The 19,615-nt window shown below is 32.0% G+C and overlaps 1 protein-coding gene across 2 annotated transcripts in view; it reads right to left on the bottom strand.

Annotated features, from left to right (window-relative positions):
• Nucleotides 1–18,158, bottom strand: part of LOC142228564 (heat shock protein beta-1) — a 49,363-nt gene extending 31,205 nt beyond the window's left edge. Inside the window, exon 1 of one of the 2 annotated variants that reach the window (XM_075299023.1) lies at nt 17,799–18,158. In XM_075299023.1, the coding sequence (XP_075155138.1) occupies nt 17,799–17,977 (179 nt within the window). In that variant the 5' untranslated portion in view covers nt 17,978–18,158. The remainder of the gene's footprint in view (nt 1–17,798) is intronic. The other variant, XM_075299024.1, reaches the window with a different exon arrangement.
• Nucleotides 18,159–19,615: the final 1,457 nt, after the last annotated feature.

Raw genomic sequence — 19,615 nt, 5'->3', positions numbered from 1 at the left:
TTTTATACTACACTTCTAATTGACTCTGTGAAATATATTGCACGTATGATTTGTTTATGACATACTCTTGCAAGTTTTTCCTGAAAACAAAATCCATAGCAAAATTTTGCAACTTCTCTATTTCTCAAATGTCTCATTTGATCTCTCTCCGGCTCTCTTTTGCTGGATTTTTGGAGTAAACGAACGGATTCCAGTTAAAAATTTGTGATAATTATCACAATTCTAGTAGTAATGCTATTGTATTGTAACTGTAACTGTCTTAGGGTCTGATCGACTATGTTACATTCATGCAGAAAATAAATAAACAATTATTTGGTACTAGAACGGATCTAGTGGTTGAAATGATATGCAATAAAACAATGACTGAACAAACCAGAACACCGTGTAGGTTAGGTGTCCATAGTGATACTATACGTGATTTACTTCTCTCTTATTAATGCCTGCTTCTATAAGTAGCTCAATGACGATTGAACTCTTTTTTATAGCCGAGTTCAAACGTCATTTCACATTGCGGTGAGGTACTTAGAGAAGCTTTGAAACACTCAACATCCACAGCTGAAACACATTTTGCTGTTTGGTCAAAATCGGGTTGAATCCATGACCAAGGAGGGCCATTGCACAGCGGTGGCTCCCACGTAAGGCGAACGGCGATTAATTCCCATTTACGAAAATTGCTTTAAATTTAAGCACGTCCTTTTTGTGCTTAAAATTTAAGCATTGCGCACGCATGCGACTAAAGTCGCACATTTTGCATATTTTAAAAAATTCGCATGACGTCAGAAGGGTTGCAAAATGCGACTAAAGGCGCACAACGGTAAATAACACTGGTTCTGAGTAAGGGAAAATGTTTAAAAATTAATTTGCGTTAAATAAAAAAATAACTTCAACTTAAAAAAAAAAAACGAAATAAAATTAATATTTCCTAGCCGTGTGGATGTGAGTATCCCAGAAAAAATTTGGATGTTCTTCCCAATTCATTACACAGAAAAAATATTTTCTAATTCAATCACGAAATTAATTAATTAATTGAAATCACGAAAATAATGTTACCAATCACAGAATTAAAAATTAATAAAAGATATGCTCGATTACAGAATTAATTCATTTCTTCAGGAACTTTGAATAAATTTATTTATTAGTTCAATTAAAAATTTATTTAATTTTTATTTAATATATAATATGATTTACGCAGTTTTCGCAAAAAAAATCTGAATTTTACTACGTATAAAACAATCATTTCGAAAAAAATATTTAAAAAGTGCACAGATATATTTTTCAACAGAATGTGCAATTTGCGATAAAAATATTTACTAGTATTATTAACACGCTTTTTTATAGAATGAAAAGTCTAATAGGTTAAGAATATTTTATATTTTTTGAAGTTTTTTTCCTTATATGTTTAAAATGGTTGTCCGAAATGATTAAAAACTAATGCGAAATAAATTCAGTGGAAGTTTAAAATTCGACTGTTTTTAACTAATGGAAAGTATTGAATAGATTTCGAATCCCTTATTCTTCAACAAATCTTTTAAGCAAACTTAATTCATAAGCAGTGTTTAACTTTCTAATTCATAATCTCTTTTTAGCATTTTCTTTCGTAATGGAGAAATTGGTGGTAGTGTAAAGAATTTGGGTTAGTTCCTGTGAAATCCTTAAGTGATTATTCTGAAATTTTCTTTGCTTCTTTGTTTTTTACTTTTTCATTTTATTATGGAAAGTTATTGAGCGCATATCTAAAATAAAATGAAAAGGAATGATACACTTCCGACATCCCATCCACATTGGATTTCATATTGTTATCGTGCTTGGCAAGGTGTTTAGCAATTTACTTATCAATTTGATGGAAGTGCCATTGCAAACATATTATATTTCCTTATTTTTCCAATAACAGTAGAAAAGCATGAAAGAAGAATAGTTTGTTTTCTAAACAACAGTCAATGGTCCTTAACAAAACTCATTCCTGCCTTTTTACAAAATCCTACTCGGTTTTTGTTTTCTAAGTCCCACAAATTTTTATTTTCATTTTGTCGCTGGCTATTTGCCTCAGTTGCTAACACAACAACCCTCAGCTGCTGCTGTTCAACGTGTATTTGAATGTTTATTTTTATACCAATCTGAAGCATGACATCATCACACTACGCTACTATCACCGCTATGGCAAACAGTGAGAAACAGAGGATGGTGGCTGCTGGCCGTCTATATTTGCTGGCCGTGCTGTTTATACCAACACATAAAGTGGGATGACTTTTTGACTGGATGACGGTTGCCATTTGTCGGATAGTTCTGGTAAAAGTGGACAGAATACGAGGGCGGTTTGATAATTTTTTTTATTTTTACATATTTTGTAATTTAGAATTCATTAGATGTTTATTTTATTTATAGTGACTAAGATTAGGGCAGATAATCAATGGCCTGATTAATTATAAAGTGGGTAGTTAAGAACAATATTATGAAGGAAATTCTTCCTACAATAAAAAATGTTGAAATTAATCTATAATCAATCGATATTTATAGAGACAATAGATAATTTTGGAAAATAATAGAATTTTGTAAATACAACATCCAACAAAATTAAGCAGAAAAAAAGTTCATAAAATGTAAGACATATTTTTAAGATTGCTTTTTAATAGAATACAAAAAAAAATTATGGCGGCGGGATACGTGATAGACGGCCATAGGTTTATCCAGGCGTAGATTCCGTCAACAGATAAAAGTTTACCAAGAAACTGACATGGTTTGGTTCTGGGTCACGTGAAATGCAATAAAGGAATTGAGGTTAAACTTTACAAAAAGTGTAAACAGATTTATTTAGAAAGTGGCAGAAGATAAACTTAAATCTTGGTAATACAGTTCTGTTTAATGAGAAGTTCAAATTAAAATTGTCCCAGAGTACGTCTATTCCTTCGTTACAAGAAAAATAAATTCTCGCGATTTGCAATTCCGAATTTCGGAACATGGGGATAATTAACTCATATGTCAGTTAGTAACTTAACAGACAGTTAAAGTCTAGCCGAGCCATATGAAAATAATACAAACGTAACTAGCACCGTAGAATTTTTCTGTTTCGCAGCATAGAAGAATTCTTGATATTTTGGTAGATTTTGAAAAATATATTCCTCTCCAAATAGGTTAGGCTAGGTTAGGTGGCAGCCCGATGTATCAGGCTCACTTAGACTATTCAGTCCATTGTGATACCACATTGGTGAACTTCTCTCTTATCACTGAGTGCTGCCCGATTCCATGTTAAGCTCAATGACAAGGGACCTCCTTTTTATAGCCGAGTGAAACCACTTAGAGAAGCTTTGAAACCCTCAGAAATGTCACCAGCATTACTGAGGTGGGATAATCCACAGCTGAAAAACTTTTTGGTGTTCGGTCGAAGCAGGAATCGAACCCACGACCTTGTGTATGCAAGGCGGGCATGCTAACCATTGCACCACGGTGGCTCCTCTCCAACTAATATGTACTTAATTTTTTATAGAAATACCATTTTTACAAAATTTTCTATAGAAAAACGAAAATTGACAAAATTGTAGAAATATTTTATTCTATAAAAAAAGATGTTGGCAAAATTTTCTATAGAAATACAATTTTGGCATATTTTCTATTGAAATAAAATTTTGTCAAAATTTTCTATAGAAATAAGATTTTGTCAAAATTTTCTATAGAAATAAAATTTTGTCAACATTTTCTATAGAAATAAAATTTTGACAAAATTTTCTATAGAAATAAAATTTTAACAAAATTTTCTATAGAAATAAAAGTTTGACAAAATTTTTTATAGAAATAAAATTTTGACATAATTTTCTATAGAAATAAAATTCTGACAAAATTTTCTATAGAATTTAAATTTTTCTAGAGAAATAAAATTTTCTAGAGAAAAAAATTTTATCAAAATTTTCTGGAAAAATTGTGAAAAAATTTTCTAGAGAAAAAAATTTTGTCAAAATTTTCTGTAGAAATAAAATTTTGGCAGTTTTCTATAGAAATAAAATTTTAACAAAATTTCCTATAGAAATAAAATTTTGTCAAAATTTTCTGTAGAAATAAAATTTTGGCAAAGTTTTCTATAGAATTAAAATTTTAAAAAAATTTTCTATAGAAATAAAATTTTGATAAAATTTTTTATAGAAATAAAATTTTGACAAAATTTTCTGAAGAAGTAGAATTTTATCAAAATTTTCCAGAGAAAAATAATTTGACAAAATTTTCTAGAGAAAAAAAATTTATCAAAATTTTTTAGAAAAAAACATTTTGACAAAATTTTCTAGACAAAAAAAAATTTTGTCAAAATATTTTTTAGAAATAAAATTTTGACAAAATTTTCTATAGAATTACAATTTTAACAAAATTTTCTATAGAAATAAAATTATGATAACACTTTTAATAGAAATAAAATTTTGACAAAATTTTCTATAGAAATAAAATTTTGGCAAATAAAATTTTTGCACAATTTTCTTAGAAAGAAATACAAATTTTCTAATGAAATAAAATGTCAAAATTTTCTGAAATTTGTTATTTCTAAAATTTTGGCAAAATTTCTATAGAAATAAAATTTTGAAAAAAATTTCTATAGAAATAAAATTTTCCAGAGTAATAGAATTTTATCAAAATTTTCTAGAGAAAAAAAAAATTGACAGAATTTTCTAGATAATTAGAACTTTGACAAAATTTTCTATAGATGTAAATTTTAACCAAATTTTCTATAGAAATAAAATTTTGAAAAAAATTTCTATAGAAATAAAATTTTCCAGAGGAATAGAATTTTATCAAAATTTTCTAGAGAAAAAAATTTTGACAGAATTTTCTAGATAATTAGAACTTTGAGAAAATTTTCTATAGATGTAATTTTTAACCAAATTTTATATAGAAATAAAATTTTGACCAAATTTTTTTATAGAAATAAAATTTTTACAAAATTTGTAAAGAAATGCAATTTTGGTAAAATGTTGATCAAAAACTTCAAAGTAATTTACTTTACTTACTGTATTGTCTAATAAATTGAATACAGTTTTGTGTTCTCTGGTCCATATTTATTGGAGCATTTTATATATATTTTAAACCAATCGGATGTTTTTATTTAAGTTTTGAATTTTTTTAATGGGCTTTTTGGTCAGTTGTTTTTAATTTTTAGTAAATAAAACGATATGTTTTCATTTTATTTTTCCCCGACGTGTGGGTTTTAAGCTTTATCAGGAGAGTGTATTTATATTTATTTCCGTCAACAATTTAATATATATTAATTATCTTTTGATTTTTAATATTTAGTTAGTGAGTGTTCTCAGTTTCATTTTTATTGGAGCAAAGTTTTGCTTGAGTATCTACAAAACCGTAGACTTTTTTTTTAGACATACATGCCAATTGTCTACTATCATACCCACCCCCTGGGGTTTTTTTCTGAGCTTCGACTGGGCGCCTCTAATTAATTCAATTATTTTCATCAAAATTTTCCTACATTCTATAAGTACGTATAAAATTCCGTTAAGTAGAGTTCGCAGAAATCACTTCAATATACTTTCTAACATTTTCATTCTTAGGTATGCGGCACAATATCCAAAACCCCAAAAAAAATAGAGCATCCAACACAAAGTCTTTCACTTTTTCTTCACCAAAAATGCTTGATAAATGAGTGAGCTAGTAACATACAAAAAAAAAAAAAAAGAAATCAAGTAATAAAATCATCATAGTTGCCGGGGGCATTGCCGTTGTTGTCATTATATGTACTATGAAGAAATTCTACACGTCATTAAAAATATTATTAGAAACCTACGCATGTGTACATTCTTTATGTGTTCCACCATTCTTATGGTTTTGGGGATCGTTTTTTATGGCACCACTGTAAAATAACATAAACAACTACATTTGTATGTAAGTGTAAATATACATATAGTTTGATGCGACGGATTTCTTTAATGCTCTACTGTATCAGTATTTACGAGTAAAACGTTTTTTTCTTCTTATCAAATAGACCAAGAGATTGGAGTCTAGTGGGTGTCTACTACACATGATCCATGACATGGAATAGATGTATTAGTTAATATAACCAACTCTCTAAGTAATGTTCATTTACTTAATTTATTATAGAGCTCCATTATTTCAGAAAATTGGATTTTTTAATGTTCTACATTTATTAAACCTATGCAATTTCCTATAACTTATTAGACTAACTAATAGGGTATGAAACTTGAGGATTTGACTGTAGCTTCTTTATGGTCTATCAGAGCGAGATTTGTAATAAAAAGTGGAACATTTGATGCCGAAAAGGTAGCAAACTCTTGCTTACCCGTGTAAAAATTGGGGGATCTAAGTAGATATGATTAGATCTCATAAGTAGATATGATTAGATCTCATAATTGGCCGCTTTAGATCCAAGCATATTTACCTAGATATGATAAGACACAATTAGATATTATTATATATAATTCCACATATGAAGAGATCTAACATCAGATCCAACTATATATAGGGATAGATATAATCATATCTAAGGCATTAGATCTAGGCCAATTTTGAGATCTGATCAGATCTAATTCCATAGTAATTAGATATGATTAGATCTTATCATTTTTCGGAGCTTCTCATATCTAATTGTATCAAATTAGATCTCTCAGTTTTTACTCGGGTAATGGAATTAACCGAATGAATCGAATGAGTTCGATTGTTAGCAGTTTTCAAAGAAAACTTCTGTATCACTGATCGTACCCCATAAGCAATTAAATATCTCTATAGATGAATCGTCCTATCAATGACGATTTTTTTATAATCTGTTATTATATGACCCTGTTATCCGCAATTTATTCTTTGATTTCAAAAAAGAAGTTTGAGTTCTCTCCTATCTCTCCAAATTCTCTGAAGATCTTTTAATATCTCATTTCGATTGGGATAAAAATAAGTTATATAGCTCGCTATGGAGCTTTTTGTTTTCTTTTCAACATGGTTCTACTAGGAAGTCTTTCTTCTTATAAAACTAATATTTACTTATTTATTTCTTCGTTATACATTATAGGTCTTTCCATTATTGAGATAAGTCAATAAATATCTAACAGCATTGTAAGTATACATACATATCTTCCGCTATACGAAATCACATTTTTTGGCAATTATAAAGTTTTGAACGAGGCACATTCTCCTCCCATTATTATCATCATCATAATAATGGTGTTTGAATAATAAATAGGAAATAGACGAAGAAATACATCATACCAAGTACCGTTGGCCACTTGTCGTCGTCATACCAACCATTCTATGAGGGGTTTTAGACGATGCAATTGGTTGCGTGCAATTTTTTGTATTCTCTTTTAAAGTTGCTTCTTAAAAACGTCAGCATTTATACGTTGAAATTTTTCATGCAATCGCTTGAAATTTCAAGTTTCAGAAATGTCAAAAAATTGCAAGAGGAACGGAAAACATGAAATTTTTTCTACCCCCTTTGCTTCTCTACCCCGTTTGCCTACAAACAAGAATTGCGTGCAATTATTGCATGCAATTATTGCATCGTCTAAAACCCTTCTATGTCTTCCATGACTTCATAGCAGCGCATAATGTCTCGCCGTCTCAAACAAATTTTATATGAGTGTTGAAGTTCTATTTGCATTCACTTTACCATCACTGATAGTAGCTTGAATATTGAATAATCATTTGTACACTAATATATAAATGTCATAATTGCTCTCTATCATCATTCGTCTCTTTTATGCCGTTATTCTGTACTGTCATTATTTTCCTTTAATTTTTGCGCTCACTTCTGTTTCAATAAAGCTTGTGTTAACAACTAAAGATCTGTCGGCCATTATTAATTCTAACAGGTTATGGGCCCAGCAAATAAAGTTAAAGAATTTTGAAAGAAATAACTAAAGTAAATTTAAAGAAGTCTTTGTTTTATAAAATGGACGCTAAGCCAAAAATTGCAAAGCTTAACAATGAAAATTATGCCAATTGGAAATTTAAGCTAGAACTCCTGTTACGTAAGCAAGGCTTGTGGAAGCATGTCATAGAGGGATCTCGTCCAATTGCTAAACTTGAAAATGGTTTAGTTCAAAATAAGGCAGAAATTGATGAGTGGGATTATAAAGATGATGAGGCAAGAGGTACAATTGGGCTTTTGGTGATGGACGATCAGCTTGGTCACATACGGAATTTAACAACTGCAAAAGAAACGTGGTTTGCGTTGAAAAACTATCACGAGAAAAATACTCTGACAAATAAAGTTTTCCTAATGAGATCTATTTGCAGCCTGAAATTAGAAGAAGGTGGCGATGCAATTGTGCACATTAATGCGATGAACGATTTGTTCACAAAACTTCGCGACGTTGGAGAGGAGTCTTTGTCAGATAAATGGAGTGCTGCCATGCTGCTCAGTAGTTTACCGGAGAGCTACGACACACTTATTACATCTTTAGAAACACGCAAGGAGGAGGAAGTTACATTTGCATTGGTGCAACAACGTGTTATTGCTGAGTATGATAGACGTTCGAGATCAAGTGGTGGTGGTGTTGATGCTGTTTTGCGGGCTGTGGCTAAAACTGGTGGTGAATGTTATTTCTGCAAAAAGGCTGGACATCAAAAGAAAAACTGTATCAAATACAAAAATTGGAAATCAAGACAAAACTATGAAAAGGGTGTTAACAAAGTAAATTCCTTTGAAGAAAAGTCGAAAAATCCGAATGTGTCCAACGATTTCTTGTTTGGTTTTGGTAAAAGTATGAACAGCTGTTGGTTAGTGGATTCGGGTGCAACACGCCACGCAGTTGGAAACAAACAATTTTTTATGAATTTGGATGAAACGTACAAAAGCACAATCGAGGTAGCCAATGGACAGAGAGTTGCCATTAAGGGAATTGGATCTGGTGAAGTACAATTTATTGACAAAAATGGCAATGTTCACAAATTAATTTTACATGACGTTTTATTTGCACCGTGTATAGTTGGAAACATTATATCCGTAAGGCAGTTAACAAAAAGTGGATATTTTGTATCATTTGAGAAAAATATCTGCTTGATTAACAAAAGAGCTAAGAACATCGGCATTGCGGATATTATATATGACATGTTTATTTTAAGGCAACCAGATAATATAAATGCGGTATTGCAGCACAATAACAACTGTATCCATGTTTGGCATAAGAAGTTAGGACATCGCGATCCTGAAGCAATACGAAAAATGGTTTCTGGTGAAATGGTTAAAAATATTACGCTGGTTGAATGCGGTATTAAAGAAATTTGCGAAACATGCGTCAAAGGAAAAATGGCAAGAAAACCTTTTCCAAAACTGTCAATGAGTAAGTCTAGTACAATTTTGGATTTGATTCACACTGATATTTGCGGGCCAATGCAAACAACAACGCCGTCCGGAAAAAGATACGTTCTCACGTTTATAGATGATTTTTCGGGTTTTACTATAATTTGTCTGTTGTCGAGAAAATCTGAAGTTGAGCAAGCGTTCAGAGATTTCGTCAAGCTTTGCCAAACTCAATTTAGGCGGACACCAAAGGCTATTCGGTCAGATAGAGGGGGTGAATACATTGGTAAAAGTTTTATAAACTTTCTCAAGTCAGAAGGGATTGAAAGCCAATTCACTGCCCCATATAGTCCCCAACAAAATGGGAAAGCCGAGAGGAAAAACCGAGCATTAATTGAGATGGCAAGGTGTCTGCTTATTGAAGCACAATTAGATAATATATTCTGGGGAGAGGCTATTTCGACTGCGAATTATATCCAAAATATTGTGTATACCAGAACAACAAATACAACTCCTCATACGTTATGGTATGGTATAGAACCATCTGTACAAGATGTACATATTTTTGGATCTAGGTGCTTTGTCCATACCCCTTCACAAAAGAGACAAAAGTTAGACAGCAAAGCTAGAGAAATGGTTTTTCTTGGCATTGATACGAAGTCAAAAGCATACCGTTGCTATGACCCAGTTACGCAGCGTGTTGTGATTAGTAGAGACGTTTTGTTCATCGACTTCGATCAAAGTCTTAATGATGTTTCAGTTCTTTGCGGAAATAAGCCCAAAGTCAAAGATGCATTATTGATTGAGGAGGAGAATTGCCCATATGATCAAGCAATCAATAAGACAAGTATAGACAAAAACAAAATTGAAAATGTGTCTATTGATATATCACAGGAGTGTAAAAGCCAGTCTGAGGGTGAGCTTAAAGATGGTATAGACGAATCAATCCAAGAAGAGAAAAATGAAATTTCTAGAATCGAAAGCCCAGAGTGTGACAAAAGAGTTTCTTCCAGGAAAAATAAAGGTCTACCTGCTAGAAAGTTCATAGATGAAATTTGGTCTGCAAAGGAAATTCAAGAGCCAAGGACTTTTCAACAAGCTATATCGGGTGAACAGAAAGTGCAGTGGCTCACAGCAATGCAGGAAGAAATAGAATCTATGGAGAGAAATAGAACATGGAATCTTACAGAGCTACCTGATGGTAAGTCTGCCATAGGAAGTAAGTGGGTCTATAAAGTGAAACGCACATCTGATGGAGAAATATACAGATTTAAGGCACGCCTTGTTGCCCAGGGATTTTCCCAAAAGTTCGGCGTCGATTACGACGAGGTGTTCGCGCCCGTCGTAAACCACACTACTTTTCGTATTTTATTGTCCATAGCCGGGAAACAAAATATGGTTGTAAACCATTTAGATGTGAAATCTGCTTTCTTAAACAGTACACTAGAAGAACAGATTTATATGAAACAGCCGCAAGGTTTTACCAAGGGAAATGATGATCTTGTATGTTTGCTGAATAAAAGCATATATGGGCTAAAGCAGGCTGCAAGGCTATGGAATAATACATTACATGAAGCTCTACTTAATCTAAAGTTTATTCAGAGTCGAAACGATCCTTGTTTATACTGTGGTAACATAAACGGGAACATGTGTTATATTATTGTCCATGTAGATGACATTTTAATTTCATGTTCCACACAAAATCAGGTTAGCCAGATTGTAGTCTCATTGGCCAAACAATTTGAAATAAAAGACCTTGGTCAAATAAAATACTACTTAGGAATTGAAATTTCTAAAGACAAAAATTGTAATTTTCAAATTTGTCAATCAGATTACATAAGAAGAACAGTTCAAGATTTTGGTCTCGATGAAGCAAAACCTACAAGAACTCCATTGGAGTTGTCTTATGGGAAAGATCAAAATTCAACAATTCTTGGAAACAATACGAAATACAGAAAACTTATTGGTCATCTTTTATACATTTCTGTGAACTCCCGACCGGATATATCAGCTGCCGTAAGCATATTAGCGCAAAAGGTATCACAACCTTCAACAGAGGATTGGTCACAATGCAAACGAATTCTTAAATACTTAAAAACCACATCTGATCTTAAACTGATTTTAAGTGACTCAAACAATGAACAAGATCTCATAGCATATGCCGATGCGAATTGGGCGGAAGAGAGAAGTGACCGAAAATCGAACAGCGGAAGAGTTCTTTATTATAACGGTGGCACCGTCGGATGGGCATGCCAAAAACAATCATTTGTTGCAACATCAACTTGCGAAGCAGAGTATGTCTCACTATCCGAAGCTGCGAAGGAAATACAATGGATAAGACAATTATTGCTAGATATGCACCAACCAGTCAATAGCCCAACACCAGTTTATAACGATAACCAAAGCTGTCTACGTCTTCTTAATGAAGACAAATATTCATTTAAAACTAAACATATGGACACCAAATATAAGATGACTAAGGATCTTGTCAAGAAGGGAATCATATCTTGCCTATATTGTCCAACAGAGGAAATGGTTGCAGATCTCCTTACCAAACCGCTTCCACCAATTAAACATGATTATTTCCGTGCCAGATGTAATGTAAAGTGAATGAGGAGGAGTGTTGAAGTTCTATTTGCATTCACTTTACCATCACTGATAGTAGCTTGAATATTGAATAATCATTTGTACACTAATATATAAATGTCATAATTGCTCTCTATCATCATTCGTCTCTTTTATGCCGTTATTCTGTACTGTCATTATTTTCCTTTAATTTTTGCGCTCACTTCTGTTTCAATAAAGCTTGTGTTAACAACTAAAGATCTGTCGGCCATTATTAATTCTAACAATGAGTCATATTGAAAGAGCACCATTCAATATATATGTAAGGAACAATTTGTGTATAAACAAAACCAATGACCTAATACAAGGCACAAAGTTGAATTCAATCGAAATGGGCTAATAGTACTGTTATTGTCAATATTCATTTTGAACTTAAAAGTAGTCAAATATTATTATTCAAATGTACTAACAATTAAAGGTAGAATTACATGCCATGCGTTCAAAGCGTCCGATGATTGAAGAGTTGACATTTCTCTTTGAAATCAAAAGCCCGAATAGTCTGCCGCAAACAGAAAAAATCAGCCCTTCCATCAACGCACGGATTGACACATGGTGTGTAATTCAACCTTAAGAATGACATTGAGCTAAAGGATTTTTTATTAATCGACTTTTGGTGATAGATTTGCGAAATTTCCAAATTAGACTTTTAATGTTGCAAATAGTCGAATATAGGAATTTGAAAAAAAAATACTAGTTACTAATTGCTCCTTAGGCCTCTTTGGTTAGTAAAAAAATCTATCCTTTACCAAAGAAACATTTGCAAAAAAGCGATAAAAAATTATCTCTAAGTAATTCAATCACGAAATTAATTGATCCAATTATTTTTTTTTTTTTAAATGTCTTCAATCGCAGAAATGATAGTGTCAATTAAAAAAAAATTGTTGAATCAATTAATTTTTTATGGAATATTTTTTAAAACTCAATTAAGACTTTATTTGGAAAAATTTTCGTGAATATTTTTTTTGTGTTCTTTAATCTATACGATCCCTTTTCAATCTTTGTAAAATGCCTGGAAAAATTCAAAACTTCATTAAGTGATACTTATATACTTTTTTGCTATAGAAAAAATTACCTTCCTGCAGTTTTAAAGTTAAGGCCGGTATGCACCTCTAGCGAAATTTTCGGTAGCAAAAATTTATTTAAGTCTACAACAAAAAAACAGGGCTTTGTACACAAATTTTAAACCAGCTAATCGCTTTTAAAAATTCTTAATATATGTTCAAAATATTCCTCAAATAAATTGTTTATTATTTACAGACCTTTTAAAACTTTTACGCACACAATGATTGTAATAAATTAAATGTTTGCTGCCAAAATATGCTTTTGACAACCCTGTTATTTTCATTAGAGGTGCGTACCAGCTTACGAAATTGAACGCTACCGAAAATTTCGTTAGCATAAATAGCAATGCATTTCTTATGGGAATGAAATTTTTCGCTAGAGGTGCATACCGGCATTTAATAGTAAATCTTCAAAAAAAAAAACTTGCGTTACATCACGTGCTGCGATGAATACATAAACTTGACTTCTTGGCGATGACATATATCTCGAGTAAAACTACTTTCGTCATTCGTAAGATTGAGTAATAATTAATAACAATCTAAAAACACAACAAGCCCATTTGCAACATGCCACACAAAACACTTTGATATCGACATGAGCGCATGTATGTATATTTTCTCCAAGGGCTAGTGGGTGACCTACAAAACTGCTGCAAAAAAATTGGGATCAAACCACCATTGGCTATAGAAGTAAAGCACAGCATGAGGCATTACTACATATACATATGTGATTCTTAAAGATAAGCCAAAATGTCAAAAGTAAAACATTGCACAACATTCCAAGGAATGTAAACACAAACCACCGAGTGAATGGAAAAACCTCAATAGTGCGTGACTATGCGTAATTTAAAGAAAGTCCAAAGAAGTTATTTTCTATTTTGATATAATATCGTGGTGGAAAAAATTTAATCTAATCAATAACTTTGTTTTTGCTAGGCAACGTCATTATAAAAAGCTCTTTTTTTATTTTGTCTAAAAACATTTTTAGACTTTTGGCGCACTTGTCGTGTACATGTGTTTTTTTCAATTGGTTTTTTATTGGGGATAAGGAAATCAATTTAAAATAGTATTTTTGTTTTCTTCTCTTTTGATGATTAATTTAACATGTTTTCGAAGAAAACTAAAATAAAAGAGAAATTATTTTTTAGGAAGTATTAATAACAGGAGAATTAAAAAATCCGCTACCATAGATAGCGTTACTAGAATTATATTCATATAAAAGCAAAAACTTAACTTGAAGACGAGCTTTCAGATTGAACATCAAATTTAGATATGGTAAAAAGAGAAAGAAGACTGCGAATGTAGTGAACACCTAAAATAGATTTTTACCGACGAAAAATACCTAAAATAACTTTGAATGGCGGTGACCAAAAAATGGATTATCTCGAGATATCAACTAAATGCGATTTTCCTATCATTCACAAATACTTCGGTATAAGAAAGACATGATTAAGCGCAAATGTCGGCAGGTAAAGTTTTGTTTCTATGCTTCAGATTAGCATGGAATGTGGCGCCTTAGCCGTTGTGTTCATCGATGGGAAAATTCCATTAATTGGCTTTTAAATTAATTCTGGATCTATACCCAGATCTAAAATAAATTATCGCTGAGAAGAAATGTTTGTCGACTAAAGAGATGATCTGCGAAACTGATAAATCCTAATAAAAAAATGGTATATGTTTTATAAAATGAATGATTAAAGACCGTCAAAAATCTTGGTAATAAATATTATATTTGATATATAAACCATGTTAGGTTAGGTTAGGTTAGGTGGCAGCCCGATGTATCAGGCTCACTTATACTATTCAGTCCATTGTGATACCACATTGGTGAACTTCTCTCTTATCACTGAGTGCTGCCCGATTCCACGTTAAGCTCAATGACAAGGGACCTCCTTTTTATAGCCGAGTCCGAACGGCGTTCCACATTGCCGTGAAACCACTTAGAGAAGCTTTGAAACCCTCAAAAATGTCACCAGCATTACTGAGGTGGAATAATCCAACGCTGAAAAACTTTTTGGTGTTCGGTCGAAGCAAGATTCGAACCCACGACCTTGTGTATGCAAGGCGGGCATGCTAACCATTGCACCACGGTGGCTCCCATATATAAACCATAATAGGAGCAAATGACGATCTAGATCGTTTTTCCAAGGTTCATGGGTTTTATACGAATTTCGGTTCAACACCAAAAAATTTTTTTTTTAGTTTTTATTTGTCTCCTCTCAGTAATTCTAGTCACATGGTATATATAGCATATTACTTTCAATGTTTTAAACTAATTTTTGTTAATCATCAGATTTCATTGCTCTTTTATATATGCATCATTTTCATCCCATATATAATGCATATATCTATAATAAAAAAAATGAAAAGTATTCTAAAAATATAATTATTATTATTATTATTGCATGTCTTGTATTCTTTGTTTTGTGAAATTCGAGTATATTAGACCTTTTTGTATTTATCTGTATTAATACTCTCATTGTGTATATACAATATATAGTAGAGCATACAAAATACTTGTATCTATACAATACAACAATTTGGGGTATTTGGATTTTATTTCTTATTTCTGGCACATTGTACCACTTGAAGAGGAGGTGGAAATTTACGTAAATGTTGTATTGAATAAGTCTGTACATATGCACATAATATATAGGTACACATAGTGATCTGTGTACATTGCATAGAAATAATGTTGGCACAATTTTATGGACGAAATTTCCAATGATACTATGTCTTATGTTTAGATTTTGTTTTAAGGCTATTTCTTTGTGTTTTTGTGCGGTCCAAATATTTTCTTCGGCAATGGGAGTACCACTACCAAGATAAATAAAAAAAAACGTAAGTTTTTTTTTGAATATGGTGCCGCGAAGTAGGAGGTCGCTGTTATGGAAAATCATTCCACCGTATTAAATCACGCAACTGACTGAACTGAATAATGCAAATGTGTTTTCCCTAATAAATTTGTGCAATGGTATAGAAATGAGATTTCTTTTCTACAAATCAAAGATGTTTGTAAAGCAAAGAGTGTTACAAAGAAGATGGTGATTTTGTAATTAGATCACGATATGAATTTTGAATTTGTTTTTTTTTTTTTTTGGTTATTTTAATACAATAGCCTAAGAGAGGCTAAAAGAGAAGTGGAATTTAAAAGAATCACAAAAATAATACTTCTTTCGAATCAATATACTATTTAATTTTATTTATGATAACATTTCGTTCATACTATGTTCGAAATCTCTTTTATTTATTCATTCATTCATTCTATGGTATACATTCCTTACAGACAAGCAATTCTAAAAATAAATTAAGTTTAAATAGAATTAAAGCTATTTAGATTTAATTTCATTCAAAGTTATTATTTAATTAATTGAATTCCTTTAGATATCTCAAAATTGGCTCCAAAAATGAACAAAACAGAAATTCTACGGGATTGAAGAGAATCCAAAAAAATTGGTCTACACCTAGCTTTATATGAGGCAATGAATCCGTAAAAGGCATAGACGATAGTGCGAACTTTATTAACTTCTTCTGCAGTATTTCAATTCTATAGCACAGTTCATATAGTATTCCAAATAATAACAGCATACTTCAGCCTCGGGATTTGGAAATAGATTTTTATTTTAAAATCGAGATTTCAACTGTCAAAAAATAAAGTTTCGGGCATAGGGTGAACGTAGTATTACCCTCAATATCTTCACAGGAAGAAGTGAACTACATATTTGTTTAGAATAATGCACTAACTTCGAGTGAAAAAATAATAAATTTCGTTGCAGTTTGGAATCAAAAAAAAAAAAATAATAATAATAAAAATTTAGTAACCGGCTAAATTCTAATTGGAAATTTAAGCTTGGAATTCGAAATGCGTTTTTCTGCAAAGCCATGATGGCTCATTTTGTAGTAATATTATTTTTTGGAATCTGTCCCCCTTGCCTTAAATATACCGACAAATTTATTCCGTAAAACTTGGTTATCAGTAATATACCTGTGACGGCCATCAAAACATAACACAAAAGGAAAATAACCCAAGACATAGAAAATCTCTTAAATTCCAAAACCTCTTTCTAATGCCGAAACCCCATTATTCTTTTTAGAATGCGTAGACACAATAAATCAGCATCACTGACATACCCAAGTTAAAGACAATCAATACAGACGTACCTCTCTTAATACGATAGACTGAATGGTATGGAAAATTGTTATGTATAGCTTGTTTCTTAAATTCTAAACCGCAATAAAATGTTCAGTTGTTGATTACTTCATTATCGTGTACTCTTGTCGAAATCTATATCTTCTAAATTTTGGAAATCTCGAATCTCGACCAAAGGCCAATATAGAAAATATACATTATTTCCAGAAAAGTTTAAACTAAAAAGTCGGCCAGCTAATATACCCTTCATTGGCTCTAGTCCTTTTGGACTCTGTCATAGGAGAGCCTGAATAATCAGAGTTGGATAGAGCGCATAGGTATAGGTCCATAGGCATAAGCTCTTTAAATGCATAGTTAAAATATGTGGCTATCCGCATAATCCGCTTACAACCAGGTTCCCATTACCGTATTATAAACCAATTCTTATTTATTCCACCCAAAGAACAATTTCAAACAAAATTCAATATAACAATTCACTACAATTAAATTCATCAGCGAACCGGCTACCCATTTACGACCGGATACGTGGTTTATTAAACAAAAAAAAAACATTTATTTGAGTGGTATAGATAAACTTGATTCACGAGATCTACCTGTATTCCTGTACATTCCAGATCCAGTTCCTTTCAACCCTCAGCATAGTCATTATTTTGCCAACTTATTAATCTTCCATATTCTTTTGTGTGGTTTCTTTCACCAATATTGCTGCCCTAGATAAACTCACCTGGTGCTTTCGAAGAAATTGGCCTCACGATTCATCAACTCATGGCGGAATTTGGCCATTTCCTCCTCCATTTTCCGCATCTCTGAGTCGAAACGCTCCCTAATACTGCTGAACTCTGTATCGATGACGCTGAAATCGCCCAATTTAATTGGAATATTACGCTTGTTGGAATCGGCCATTTTTGTTGTTTTATATATTGTTTAATGTATTTCTTGTAAAAAAAAATAGAATCGCACACTAGAATTTCACACAGTTCTTTTTTGACCACTTCGGCTTCTTGTTAATTTCTAATTCTGTTTCTTCCGATTGCTCGCGTTGTTTTGTTTGTTGCGACGTTTCAGACAGTTATGATAAAACTCATGAAGAACCCGGTCATTTTGTTTTTATTTGACAACTAGTGATGAGAGTGTTAGCCAGTGATGGCATGCAGAGTACAAAATTGAGGACATATGTATATCATATCTCATTAACCATTTATAGATTAATACAGAAAATCGTGTAATATAATTCGTAAGAAAATTCTATGAATCAATAAGATTTTAATAACGTGGGTACATTTATAATAAACATGTGGAGAAACAAACAAAATTAGTTTAATTCTATTGCACATTTGATTTGGATTAACGTTCATGAAAATACATTCTTAGTATTTGCCATCACTGGTTACTAATTGGAACTTCGTTGCATTGTGTGGGAGTATGCATACCAAAAATGTTAGATTATTATTTGATTTCACACACTTCGTAGAAATAATTTTTGAGCATAAATAATTCACAAAACGGTTAATTATGCAAAATACTTTAATTTTTATTGATTTCTAATTGTGATACTGCAAATAAATTCTTTGACTTTAGAAAATTTCAATAATTTTTGTTTAATTCACCTTACAAATTCAAGACAATTGAATGACCTGGAGATAATGGCACAATCACAAACCTTCAGAAAGGGTCAACGAAAATTTCAATAGTCGATTTAACTATATTTTAGTTATTAATTAATTGATTTTGTGATTTTTATACCCTCCACCATAGGATGTGGGGTATATTATCTTTATCATGCCGTTTGTAACACATCGAAATATTGCTCTAAGACCCCATAAAGTATATATATTCTGGATCGTAGAGAAATTCTGAGTCGATCTAAGCATGTCAGTCCGTCTGTTGAAATCACGCTAACTTCCGAACGAACTATCGACTTGAAACTTGGCACATGTTGTTATTGATGTAGGTCCGATGGTATTGCAAATGCGCCATATCGGTTCACTTTTACGTATAGCCCCCATATAAACGGACCCCCAGATTGTGCTTGCGGAGCCTCTAAGAGAAGCACATTTCATTCGATCTATGTGAAATTTGGTACATGGTGTTGGTATATGGTCTCTAACAACCATGCAAAAATTGGTCCATATCGGTCCAGAATTATATATAGCCCCCATAGAAACCGATACCCAGATTTGGCTTGCGGAGTCTCATAGAGAAGCAAATTTCATCCGATCTGGCTGAAATTTGGTACATGATGTTGGTATATGGTCTCTAACAACCATGCAAAAATTGGTCCACATCGGTCCCCAGATTTGGTTTGCGCAGCTTGCTTGCGGAGAAGCAAATTTCATCCGATTCGGTTGAAATTTTTGATTAAATAAAGATGAATATATTTGGTACGTGGTGTTAGTATATGCCAGAATTGGTCCATATCGGTCCATAATTATATATAGCCTTTATATAAAGTGATCACCAGATTTGACCTCCGGAGCTTCTTGGAGGAAAAAAATTCATCCGATCCGGTCGAAACTTAGTACGTGGTGTTAGTATATGGTC

Source organism: Haematobia irritans, chromosome 3 (genome assembly GCF_050003625.1).
Source record: "Haematobia irritans isolate KBUSLIRL chromosome 3, ASM5000362v1, whole genome shotgun sequence".
Lineage (NCBI taxonomy): Eukaryota > Metazoa > Arthropoda > Insecta > Diptera > Muscidae > Haematobia > Haematobia irritans.
This window is presented reverse-complemented; position numbering and strand designations above follow the sequence as displayed.